This window comes from Mercenaria mercenaria, chromosome 17 (assembly GCF_021730395.1).
Source record: "Mercenaria mercenaria strain notata chromosome 17, MADL_Memer_1, whole genome shotgun sequence".
Lineage (NCBI taxonomy): Eukaryota > Metazoa > Mollusca > Bivalvia > Venerida > Veneridae > Mercenaria > Mercenaria mercenaria.
Window position 1 is genome coordinate 4609248 of NC_069377.1, and position 13762 is coordinate 4623009.

A 13762-nucleotide genomic window follows, 5' to 3' on the forward strand; every position below is an offset into this window, starting at 1 on the left:
GGTTTAACGTCGCACCGACACAATTTTAGGTCATATGGCGACTTTTCAGCTTTGATGGTGGATGAAGACCCCAGGTGAACCTCCGTGCATTATTTCATCACGAACGGGCACCTGGGTAGAACCAACGACATTCCGTAAGCCAGCTGGATAGCTTCCTTACATGAAGAATTCAAGGCCCCGAGTGAGGCTCGAACCCACATCGTTTAGGGGCAGGTTATTTGAAGTCAGCGACTTTAACCACTCGGCCACGGAGACCCCTACGACAATTCTTAACGGTAAACGTAAAGGTATTGTTCGCATATCAATTAACGTAAATCAGTGTATAATACTTTTAAAGTAAATTTGAATGGAATCCCAAACACTGATCAAACTACATATTTCGACACATCAAACACATACCAAAAATAATGAAAAGAATCTATCTCAACTTGTCTTTTTTTTCTCTGATCATAAGAAAGCAAACAACTTCTAAAAACAGTTTTCATACAAAAAGCAGAATATCTTCGAACAAGCACACATTACAATATTCTCATAAACCCAAACATGTCTTTAAAATTGGCAAAGTAACTCTGAACTTTGAAGTAAACATGGATGCCAATGACTCAAAAATATAATAACACATTACAACATACAAGATTAATAATCAAGAAGTACATCTGATGTGATTCTTTGTAAGCTCTCAGTCAACATTACTTAAACACTGTTTTGAAATTAGTGCCTTGCAAGTACGATGTTATCAAAGTTACAGTAGTAACAAGCTCAGCAAAGTTGTGTACATATCTATAATTTCCAGTAACTTCGTGAAACATGTTATGATAATATAATTTGTAGGAAGATCTACTGGAAGTATAGAAAGCAACCAAGCAAGGTTTTCTGCGTCTGCTCAGGAGTCGCATATGTCTTGGACTTGATATGTTTCCTTACGATTGGCGTCAATTCCCTTCATGCACATTTATAATATTTTCAATCTGAAAATGTATACATGATATTATAAAGTACAGAAAATTGTTTTAGTGAAATTGCATTCTAAATATCTTTCTTATAAATTAGTCAGCTTTACTTTGACTAAAACATTACAGTTTCGTTACATTCTAACAAAATTCTTTTAAACCTATCTATTTCAATCGTCAATGTACATAGGCTTTATATATCTTCTCGACGGTTTTGACCACTGGCCTTCCCACGGCTAAGAGGTTATTTCAACAGTGTTCCTTACATTGTTCGTTTAGTACTAGTTGTCTGTAAATTTTGCTCTGTTTGCATGCGCGTATACGTACTATGGTACGTGGGTGCGGGCGTTTGTGTGTTTGCTTCGGTGAGTAGTTGTTGATGTCAATGATTGCTTTGCTGTGGGTTGCAATTTGGACAAGCTGCATTTTTTATATTTATCCTTGTTTTCTTTTACCCTTGAATATGGATTTCAACTTTGTTCAATAAGTAGAGCACACTATGTATGGAATACAATCTGTGAGCGTTGAAAATATGGTTCAAAATGTCAAACAGGCTTATAGACAAACAATGTATACATCACTTACCCAAAGGTAGAAGCTGTGAGCGTCACTATTTACTGTTCTAACTTGCTTTTCATCATATTCATGCAATATTTCAAGCGCTCTTTGAAGCCGATCTTGATCAATTTCCTGTTTTTGTATGCGTTTCATCATGCCTAGCACATACGTTTCATTTGTATGTGTTGAAGCTTTCATCCGAGACTGTATAGTCGCCCAGTCCTTCAACAAATGTATACGTCGGAATGACTTTATTGATCAATTTAATAATTTAAAGCCCTGCTCCGCTGCTATTCAAATTCTATTGTGTGTATGCAACCCGTGAATACAATAGGTAACAGTTAACGGCCACATGCCACACTTTAGCATGCAAAACCACAAGTATTTCATATAGAATTTATGTAAAATAGACTCTATTTTGATAGGCGTCACTGTTCATAGTCAGGATTTTCATGCTTTTTCAGTGACAATTCAAGGTTAAAAGGTAGGACGGGAGCAGGGCTTTAAATGCAATGCAAACTTGCATTTCGTATAGTTTAAAATTATACATTACTTTGACATTAAGTACTATTGGGCCACTTGGAAAAATACATTGATGTATGTGTAATTAAACGTACTTTGCACACATACGTAAATTTAATGTACACATATCGAACCCTTTTACGCTACGTTTTAAGTTTTCCTTCTTTTCTTAATTTAAAACACTCTAAAACATTTAGAAAAAATATTTAAAATTTAAGATATGTAAAACATCAAAACAGCATTAATTGGAATCAATGAACATTTCAAATTAATTGTAACTAACCCAATAAATAAAATGAGTAAACCAAACAATACTTGAAAACAAAACCTGTGAAGAAAACCATATTCGACAGACTTCAAAATAACATTTAACAAAAACGATTGAAAGATGATTTTTGGAATTAATATACAAATGTAATTGCATTACGAATATAAACACAAAGCAATTCCGTTGGGAATAGTCGTGTTAAGAACAATTTATAATGCAGTCTAAATGTTTTTAAAATTTCAATAGGAGATGTTAATAAAATTATAGGTAAATAAAAATGACATCTGTGGAACGATTATTTAGAACGCAACCAATCAACACAGAGTAGACTCAATTTTATTGAGTCTGTGCATGAGAGGCAATAAAAAGTCCACAAGAAAGGGCTTAATCGGTATTCTATTATTTCATGCTCCCAAAAGACCAGAACATGTAAAACGCCGATTCCAAGTACTTGGAACTTTCTACAGCCACCACACGGCATTCAAAGGCTCCTGTGGTGATATACAATAAAGTCTCTGAAAAGATACTTTGGAAGCATAAGTCGCAGCCAAGCAATACAATAACAGCATTGGCTTGACCGAATCTGTTTATGAGAGGTAATGGAATGTACAACACCCCTCAAGCCCTCTATTACTGGCTTAAGCGGTATTTATTGAAAACAAATGTTCCCAATGATATCAAATAAAACAATACCTCCAAATAATACTCTGATTCTCCTAACAATACAAGAAGTGCTTTTAATGTGTTATGAACTTCATCAGGAGCGTTTTTTAATGCTACGATTTCTTTGTTTGCTTCCTCTAACTTTGGCACTTGTCTGGCGAAACCGTTCAGTGCTACGATTTCATCTTCTATTCCTTTGACCTTTTCGATTTCCACTGTCAAAGCATCTCTATTTTTGTACAGGCTAACAATCTGTAACGTCCTTCGAATCACATGCAGGTTTCTCCGTAAAGCGCAATCTCGTAATTCTGTAAAATATGCAATATTAGAAAGTATGCTAAGGGTCATTTTGCAATGGCTTTAATAAAAATTAACAGTTACTTTTGTGCGTCTATATGGCAATAAACCACATTGAAACTTCTTGCTAATTGGACTATTTGTAAGAATCGCAAAATATGCTTTATACCCGTATAAACACGAAAATATAGTATTTAATTCTTATGTTTACAATTTCACTGCAGTTTGTTTAAAAGAAATAGACAGAGCACTCAAAAATACAACTCTACCTTCTATTGTATAAAACTGATAAATCTAATGGATAACCATATAGTGGTGTCAATTTAATTTTGATCTTTTCCGCGAGAAAAAAAAATATATTTCGGGTGTGATAAACTATTCCTTTTAAAAAATTTATGTCCAACTATAAAAGAATTTTGTGTTGTTTATATGAAAATTGACGCCTTCTTCTTTCAATACAAAAATTATAGTGAATGTTAAAATTAAAAGATATCCATAATTCCCTTGAGTTTATCATGAAAATAAATCATAGCAAAATAAGTGTGTTTAAAATCTATAATTGATTAGATAAATAAATCCTATTATCTGTTATAATAAATTTTAGAAGAGTTTTCCAATATAATTATGATTTTACTATATTCCGCATTATAAAAAATTACATGAACTATATACATGTACACTGATTTTGTCGTTGACATCGATAAGATTGTCTTAAGACGTTTTCTTTCCCTTGTAATACACTATTACTAAATAAAGATAGGATAAGACAGTAAACACCACTGGTGAATTTTAATTTTGTTACGAATCGCAGTCTTTATACTCACTGTCCTTACAGATTAGAAACAAGACCATCTCATTAGCATTGATGATCTCATAATCTGAGTCTTGCACCTTTTCTTTCTTGCATCTCTGAATGCAGAACTGTATATCCTTTATCCGTTCCTTTAATCGTTGCGGTTCGACAGGTGCCTCAGTCACTTCTTTCAACTTCTGTTTTGCATTCTTCACATTTGCCTGAAACGACATGAAGACCAGAGGCTTCTACTATTCTTTCGGTCTCGGTTTCGCATTTTTCAAATTTGACTGAAATTTCTGTCTCGTACATTTTACAATTGTCTGAGGCGAAATAAAAGACTTTTTCAAACATATATCGAATGGTTTGATTTTTTTCAGAATATCTTAGTATAAGCAGTTTTCACGATTTCTTATATGGAATTACTAAGTTCAAACACAGTTTCTTTGTTACAATTTAAATTTTGTATGATTTCCAGAAGAATAACCTGCCCTGTCGTTAGCTGCCACTCAATGTTTTAAACAAATATCACAGAAGTCATTTACGAAAAAATCCAAGATTTCGATTCGAATTAGCCTCATCATCCCATTTTTACAAACTACTATAATCCAAAGAAATTTCTGAAACTATTCAACATAATATTTAATGACTAGAGTCAGGTGATAAGTAGGCAAAATGAGACGAAAAATAGACATGCTTAGCATGCACAATTTAAGATAATAACGTGAAAAACAAACGAATTAACATACTAGTATGTACTTTCTGCATATTTTAAAGATCAAGCATTCAATCAATTTTACACTTACACGTTCGGGTGTGTACGCTAGAGTTGACACAAGGTAGTGGCAAACGTTTTCCCATTCGTTGTTTAACTTCTGTCCTGTTAGATGTTGTATAGAAAGTCCATATTCCCCTTTATCAGGAATGGTGACAGATACAACAAGTTGACGTGACTGTTCATTCTTTTGTACATCTACTGCCGTATCATCTAGTTGTTTTCTGCGACCGCCAACTTCTCCGTGTACAACGGCGGTGTAGCTCTCGTTCATGTCTCTTACCTGGAATTTAACGTCAGTCTTCTTCTCCTTTTCGTTCACAGGTATAAGACCACTTGGTTTCGAGGGCATCAGAAGTCCAGCTTCAACAGCGACGGGTCCAGGACCCCATCCAATTTTGCCACAGTCAAGAGGCAATAGGTTACGATCAACCATCTCTTGGTTACAGACGAGTTTGAATTCACATAAACGTAGGGAGGCGGATTTATGAGGCCCTCCGTTAATGACCAGTTTATAGATCCCAGTCTTTGGAAACCTGATATCAAAAATAAATGTTTCACCTGCCCTCGAATTGAAAACCATCCTCGCAATATCAACCTCCTCATCTGTTTTTGAAGTCTTATTTGAGTCGTCATCCAACTCCTTCTTGAATAGTTCATATTTAAGTACAATCATATGGGCATTTGCTGGTTTTGCTTTCAGTTCTATTTTACAGAATCCATTCTTGCTTTCTAGATAGCATCTCGGTTCACTGGTTAGTTTAAAGCCAATATCAAAAAACGGCAGATGCTGGAAAGCCTTATTTACAAACTCTTCCTTTGTACTTACGACAGAATGAGGTGACACTAGCTGCCATTCTGCTTTAGAAGCACAACAATGGTATATAAATTCCTCCGGATTGGGCATGAAGAATTGTTCCTGGAAAGTATTTTGTTCTATGCCGGCAGATGCCTTTTCCTTTTTGGACATTGTCTTGCCATCCTGCTCAACTTTTATCCATCCACCGGTATTGTGGCCAAACACCGCCCTACATATCCAAAGGGCATGAATAATTTGCCATCCAGATTCTACATAGACTGCGTTCCAAGACCCGACCGGCAACTCCTCGTCCCCAGGCTCATACCCAGCAGCTTTTACATGTCCTCGTACAATTGCACACTGTAAACCAGCTTTTCTGAAAGCGGTGAGGAAGCAGAACTGTATTAGTATCTATACGCATCGATATGCGATAAAACATTATGTGTGTTTTCATTATTTCAACAAGAAATATAACGTTAACAGTTACGTCTATATATAAAAAGATTAGAATCCAACCCTTCAATATTAAAAGCCAATATCGAAATGCTGAGTTAGCCAAATCGTAGTTGGGTAATGAATTTCAGTTTATAGCAGTGTCAATGTAAGAGTACAAATATGTTCGACCGAACCTGCATAGTATAGCATAGCACGTTGCGTAGGACATTTTACCCTCCTTCACATACTGAAGAAGACCACGTGGTGCATCAGTGTTCCTTTTGCCGTAGCTGTTTTGTTCAAGTTTCTGTTGGCTTAGCCATACAACAATGGCCCTCGCCGTTTTAGTCTTCCGAAATATGTCCGAGGTTAAAGGTTCCATAAGGTACTTAAAAAGCTTTTCGAAGGAGTTCAGTAACTGTTTGTCAGCCTTGAAAAATAAACAATAATGATTATACCATTTGGCGTGCCGTACCTTAACTGATTTAAAAAATCTTCACAAAAATAGATTGTATAGTCATGTGTGAAAAAAAAATCACTGATATATTATAAACAACAACAAGGTAAATTATTTAACGAAGGGCCGTGTTTCTAATTGGCCCTTCTTTAAGGCCTCCCATTATCATCATAGGTCAAATCTACAAATACTTACCTGCGCCACGTTAGTAAATTTATCTTAAAGTACTTAGTTTATCTCAATTCAGACCGTCATTCACCAGCATGGTTATGAATTGGAACCTGTCTTTTTTTCAACGGTAGTTCAGTTGAGTAATGATTGACAAATTCGATCTACTATGGAACAGTAACACAACTACTTTCAAATCGTCGCAAAGAAGATTAAGTAGCTATAGTCAAATACTAAAAGGCGCCTCTAAATTGTATGTTATATGTGCAAATGTTGAGTTCTCCTCGACCAGACTAGAATTTCCACTTCCGTCTAAGTGCAAACTCAACCAAACTTACAAGTGGAAACTCCAGAGGTCGCCAACAAGACAAAAGTAAAACTTATGTAGGCACAATTTGACTGAAAACTCTTTGAAATATGTCTGCTTGAATGAATTATAAAAAATAAAAAGGCGAATGACGTCATCCTAGGAGGTATGCACAAGACTCTTGTACGCGACAAAACTTTGTTTAATATTTGTTTTCCTTGCAAAGCCTATAACTATTTAAAAGCGCTATCTCAAAGGAGAAATATTAGATTCATGCGTATTCAAACAAACGGAACGGAATTGATTTCGTCGTGTGGTATGTGTTTTAGAACAATTGCGTTTGATTTACAGTTCTTGACAGTTGATCAAGAAAATTCTGACTTCTTTGCAGCTGCAAGGGTCAGCCACCATCGCAGCACTGTTCCGATGATCAAGGAAATGCTGACAATCATGATATTGTGTCAGCACTTGTACATATCAAAGAATAGAAGTTTTGATTTTATATTTTTTTAAATATAATACAGCACTTCTTTTATCAAATTATAATTTCCTTTCATCTCATCTTTTGTACGATCTTTCGGTTTTATTAGGCTTAAACAAGTTAAAGACATTAATTCGTACTAAACAAGTTATAAACAACATTTGAAGGAATATACCACACATTTGGCAATGACATTAAATTATGTAAATTATATCCAATACAGAGTAAACTTAAACTTTTGTTTCCTTATAATAATTAAGAACCCTTTGATATATCCTACTATTCTGTCGGAGAGGAGACTACCCTACCTGCTGTGCAAACCACTATAATTACCATACTATAAACAGCAATTTCAAAGTCACTGTTAATACAATTTGCACATACAGAAAAATTGTTCATTGGATGTAAGGGCTACAGCAGTCGTTATCGGCCTTAAAGCTGGTACATTGTACTTGGTTTGAGAGACTCAAAACGAACTGTTATTGACTTTGTTGAGTTCTGCTCTTCTGAAGGATATTCTTGTAGAATAATTGTTTGAATTACTGAAAAAGGACATATTTTCGCTGGGTCAAAATTTCACGAATTTGAAATTTTGAGAACATTCGTGAGCTTTAATATTCACGAAATTGTAAAAATAGTACCCTACATGAATTTGAATTATATTGATGGTTAATACTTACCTAGGATTAACTTTCGCGAGATGTAGGGCCTCGCGAAAATTAAACCCTCGCGAAAAATTCTGCTTTTACAGTAATTATGCTTTAAAGAGTGTGCGACTCTACAATAGTTCAAAAGTTTATGGATGAGACATAAATTGTTAGGGACGGATAGTATAATAAAACTACGGACGAAATTATTTTAAGGACAAGATTTTGGCAATTTGGAATCATGGTGTCCATTTCACCTTAATAGATACAGCATATTCTTCAGCCAAAGCTTAAAGCCTTTATCCATACCGAATATTAGGAAATTTATTGACAAAACGAAATATCATGTATTGTCTTATTTGTTGTAATAATATAACATATTACATTAATCAAGAGAAAGACATGGTACCAGAAACCGCTCTGCTCCCAAAATGTATCTAACCTTCCCTACCAAATGCTTCTCTGACTTTTCTGAAACCCTGTCAAACTGATTCTACATTATGAATGATAACAAATCTAAAATTGAGAGTTACCTTCTTTGCGTGATCGTCGATTGCATGAAAGGAAAGTTCGAATTTCATACTTGCAGCAGTTTGAGGACGGCTTCTTTTACTGGAAGATTTTCTACTTTCATTAGTATGAGGGCGACTTTGATAAGCATCATCTATGTATTCCTCCGACATTGTATTCAAATCTAACGATATGTCATCAGTATCAACAAAAAATTTCTTGAATAAGTCTACGTCGTCGGTGGCATTGTTAAACCTTTCGTTCGTGAAGCAATGCTGTGTTCGCGCTAAACTACCGTGTAATGGATCAGGAGGCACGGGCTCCGGGTACCCAAACTCCGTGTCCGGTATTACAACCTGAAATATTATGTTATTTATACATGTGTACAGGAATATGCAAAATCCGTACAGAAAATATACTATTTTCATATTTTCCTACAACCGAACTATTTCCCTGTGATCGAACTCAGAAATATGTGGTTATTCTAATATAATTTGTATAACTTGTATAAGAGGTAATTATCATGTTTACATAAATATTAAAATAAAGAAAACGTGGTTAAAATTTCTACTTAAACTCATAAAAGATAAAAAGAGACATCTTACAGAGATCTGTCGTATGGGAGATGACTCATAATTTTACAAAATTAAACGTTCATCAATAGGGGCATCCTTGGCCGAGTGGTTAAAATCGCTGTCCTACACCAATGTTGGTTCGTGTCTCACTTGGGGCGTTGAATTCTTCATGTGAGGAGGCCATCCAGCTGACTTGCGGAAGGTCAGTGGTTCCACCCAGGTGTCCGCACTTGATGGAATAATGAACGGAGGGACACCTGGGACTTTCCTCCACCACTGAAGCTGGAATGATGACGACCTATAATTATATATGTCTGTACCAACAACAAAAATAAACGAAATAACTGATACAAAGTAGAAAATATCCTACCTCGTCAACATCTGACTCTGTCTCAAAATTTCTCTGCACAGGCAAGCATATCCCCATAATTAACGCTTAACCGAAGCAGCACAATCGTGAAAAATATTCCCTAACCATCAAACCTGTAAATAGAGTACTTAATGCTGCTTTATTAAATTATTACTATTTATTATAGTGACATGCACAAAATAAACAGATACGGTATAACTTGATTTAACAATGAGATCAGATAAATAACCAGCCTAATTTGGCTTATCAGTCATTCGATTTCAACATGCATTTTATTATAGTGAAATCATGCATTATACAATTGACAGTAAAAGCAAGTTAATATACTAGTAACATGGTGTATGATAATAAAAAAAAAATGAGAACATTACATGTTTTGACAAATGATTTCGATGGTTCCAAGCTTCAAAGCGTCTATTATAACTTCCCAACGTTAACAACATTTCTGTCTGTTTGAAAGTGATTTAACTTTATCATTTTCTGGTAAATCTGAAGTATCTATTCCGATGAACAGAGCGTCAATTCTTTGACAGTGATAAATGAAATGTACCTACCTTTTTCAACAGCTTGTGCACTACATTGCTAGCAAAGTCTATTTGCACGGGCTACGACTTAATTTAGCGACCAATTTCAATTTCATTTGGCAGAGTACCAGATCTTAACTGAGTAATGACAGACCTTATATCCTTACAAAGGTGACATATTGTACAGTATAAAGTACTATTTTAACGATTTCATTAATATTAAGATTGCTATTTAATTTTACCTCATTTTGTCATTTACGTATAATGTTTTCCATTAACTTTAACTTCTTTCAGAAGATCACTATGACTAAAATCTCTGACTGATAATGTTCTTAATCCTTCTTACTTTCCAACTGCTTTAAATATACATTTAACATCGCTGGACAAATTTCGTTTACATCTGGAGTAACACCACGATAGTATTTTCAGCCAATCGGTTGTAGCTAAATGTAAGGATGCCCCCAAAAAAATCTTGAAAGCAGATCCCTCGGAAGCACCGATAACAAGGCAAACAGGAAAATTGCAGACTCGGTTTTCATTTAGAAACCACCAGGACGAAAGATAGATTACATTTGATATATATCCTATTCCGAATGAAATTATTTTTCTCAAACAATTCCTATAGTTCAGCTCATTGTTGTCTGGCATTCTTAATAAATCATAAAGTCTATGAATCTAATCGAAAAAAAAAAAAACATTGATTGTCACGGCAAAATAATAATGTTCTTAACATACCGGTACGTCAGTACGGAATAGTACACTTACGACTTTAACAAGTGTAAGTGAAATTTCTCGAAGATAAACATTTTCAGGGATACGTAAAAAGGTAGTTTTATTCATGAATATCTACGTCACAATACTAATGCAATCTGATCACCTCGGCCTTTACGTTACGCAATAGACCGCTGACATAATAAGGCGCCATATTGGACTACTTTCAGTCACATGACTGTAAAATGGCAGCTTCCTTCTGTCCCGTTGACTTGTATTTTACTTAATATTATTGTATTAACAGGAGAATACTGAAATACCCGATGTTTCACGATTGAATACTAATGAAATAAGGAAAACATCCGGATGAACTTTATATTTTCAGCTTTCGGAAAGGTTCGTATATGTAATGATGATACAGCAATATTTTTTTCTGTAAGTACATTTTCTAAAATCTACTTGTATTTAAAAGTTCAAATTATAAAAGAATATAGTGGAAATTCCTTCAGAAAGCACCGCAGACTTTCCACGTAGCAAAATAATCACGGAGGGAGCATGCCTCCGGAGCCCTCATGGTAATTTACTAGCTATGCCCCTGTAACGTGTCATATGTAAAGTATCCGTACATGGAACTCTTATCCCAATGTTAGTAATCATTAGTTATTTCTAGATGGATGAGCGGGGTAAGAATCACTGTAGTCAGACAGGTTTACCGCCACTATGCCGCCATCTTGTTTATAAACTGGTAGCTTAAATAAAACGGACAAGCGCAATTCTAGTAACTACTATTCGCATCTTCCTTAACTCACATTGACTTTTCGATTCTCAGCCGCGCCATACCAAAGACGTGGTCCGGGTAGCTCAATTGCTTGACACACACACAATTTCAAGATTTTTACCTGGATGTTGCAAGTATCATGTTTGTTGGTCGCACAATAGCTTTGTAGCTCATGTTGTCTGTTGATCATATGCGATTTTAAATAAAGCTTACCTTTTACCTACCTCTACCTTTATAGATGTTATCTTTCTACACAGTTCCTGTGAAACTATATCCACTTTTTACATGCATTCTCCAATGTAATGAATATAAAAGTGTATTTAAAACTTCAGCAAAAATCTATGAAATAGGTTTGACAAAGGTACAACGTAGTATGGCGGTAGATATCTTTATTTAGGAGGAAGTTTGAAATTCATTAATGCGTTTAGATATTTTTTCTGATATATTTGAAGACAAATGAACCATATTCATCGACACTTACCTGCAAATGTTAAGTTCAAATGAACCCAAACTTTCTTCACACCTACTTTGAAAAAAAGCACCAGCTGAACGAAAGCTATTGTTCGGCACTCAATAAACGAAGTACAATAATAGTTCATTTAGAACAGTCTGGCACAAACGCAATGAAAATCACTTTACTGCGCCAGAAAGAAGACTAAACTTCCGCATACGTAAAGTAAAAGACTTTTCAGTGTGCAATTATTTATTGACAGAGCTAGGTCTTGTTGCTATCTCTTTTTGTAAGGGACACATCTGTCTTTCACAGGCCACGTTCCTTCATGTGTTTCTCTTGTCTTGTTATTTGTATTTGTTACCTTGTGTTTTTGTTTTGCACTTCTGGGTCTCTGAGACTGAGTAGTAAAGCTTGTAGACATGAAATCACAATCTTGCTCTTCACAAAAGCAGGTTTGAAACCTCGCATCGGATGTAGAATTCACTCATGTGAAGAAGCCATCCAGCTGTCTTACGGAATGCCAGTGGTTCTACCCAGGTGCCAGCCCGTTCTTGATATAGTGACCGGAGATACACCTGAGGTTCTTCATATGACTGATAACTGATGTGACGTTTTTGGCCCATTAAATCAAGTTAACAGTATTTGTATTTTGGGTACATTTCTTGGCAGAGTTGATATCTCTAGCACTAATATTAAATGAACAACCTCTCTTTTGTACATTGTCAATAGCCTTAAAATTATTTAAAAGGCTTGCTTTAAATTTAATGAAAACATTTGTTCCATTTCACCATATCGTATTACAATTTCCTCTTTACTTACTATATCATGTTACTTTTTCTGTTTACTATTACTTTATCTTTGAGATTAGAGACACTTAAACTGACTGACTTTTGTCATGTTTACTTCAGATCTGTACGGGTATTTTTATAAACTTTAAAATAACTCAGTTCTTAAAATGGATGTTACACATGATCACAAACATCATATTGGCTGAGGGCAATAAGAGCAAATTCTTGAATTCCGTCCAATCAGGAAGATATAGTAATTGAATATTTTGGTAAGGGATACATCTGTCTCTGTTCCCGTCTTATCAAGACAGTATACTGACTGAATATTTTGGTAAGCGATACATCTGTCTCTCTTCCCGTCTTATCAAGACAGTATACTGACTGAATCTTTTGGTAAGGGATACATCTGTCTCTGTTCCCGTCTCATCAAGACAGTATACTGACTGAATGTTTTGGTAAGGGATACAGCTGTCTCTGTTCCCGTCTCATCAAGACAGTATACTGACTGAATGTTTTTGTAAGGGATACATCTGCCTCTGTTCCCGTCTTATCAAGACAGTATACTGACTGAATATTTTGGTAAGGGATACATCTGTCTCTCTTCCCGTCTTATCAAGACAGTATACTGACTGAATATTTTGGTAAGGGATACATCTGCCTCTCTTCTCGTCTTATCATGACAGTTTATTGATTGAATATGTTTGTAAGGGATACATCTGTCTCTCTTCTCGTCTTATCTCGACAGTTTATTTACTGAATATTTTGGAAATGGCATCTGTCTTTTTAGTCGGCTGCGCAAATAAATGTTAAACATCATTTAAAAATAAATATATACAGACCTTTGAAAAATGAAATGCAGTTCATTTTGCGATAATAGTGTTATAAATATTATGTATGTGAGTTAAACTATTGTGTAAATTCACTGTATTAAC

The 13762-nt window shown here is 35.1% G+C and overlaps 1 protein-coding gene across 2 annotated transcripts; it reads right to left on the bottom strand.

Moving 5' to 3' along the window:
* Positions 1-419: 419 nt before the first annotated feature.
* Positions 420-12041, bottom strand: LOC123535993 (lim and transglutaminase domain protein ltd-1-like). 2 transcript variants are annotated; one of them, XM_053528849.1, is made up of 9 exons: positions 11802-12041; positions 9576-9688; positions 8654-8986; positions 6255-6490; positions 4858-6001; positions 4083-4272; positions 2992-3269; positions 1536-1730; positions 420-968 (listed from the first exon to the last, which is right to left on the bottom strand). In XM_053528849.1, exons 2-9 carry the CDS (start codon positions 9630-9632, stop codon positions 933-935), a joined length of 2469 nt encoding a protein of 822 aa, XP_053384824.1. In that variant the 5' UTR covers positions 9633-9688; positions 11802-12041; the 3' UTR covers positions 420-932. The 2 variants fall into 2 exon arrangements, with proteins under 2 accessions (XP_053384824.1, XP_053384822.1); XM_053528847.1 differs by having other exon boundaries at positions 11813-12039.
* Between the last annotated feature and the right edge of the window lie 1721 nt (positions 12042-13762).

Excerpts from the sequence above, each read along its gene's own strand:
- LOC123535993 (XM_053528849.1), bottom strand. The coding sequence starts at position 9,632 with ATGGGGATATGCTTGCCTGTGCAGAGAAATTTTGAGACAGAGTCAGAT. Across the intron at positions 6,002-6,254 it reads TGCTATGCTATACTATGCAG|AAAAGCTGGTTTACAGTGTG; the intron begins GTTCGGTCGAAC and ends CACCGCTTTCAG. Across the intron at positions 4,273-4,857 it reads TAGCGTACACACCCGAACGT|GCAAATGTGAAGAATGCAAA; the intron begins GTAAGTGTAAAA and ends ATGTCGTTTCAG.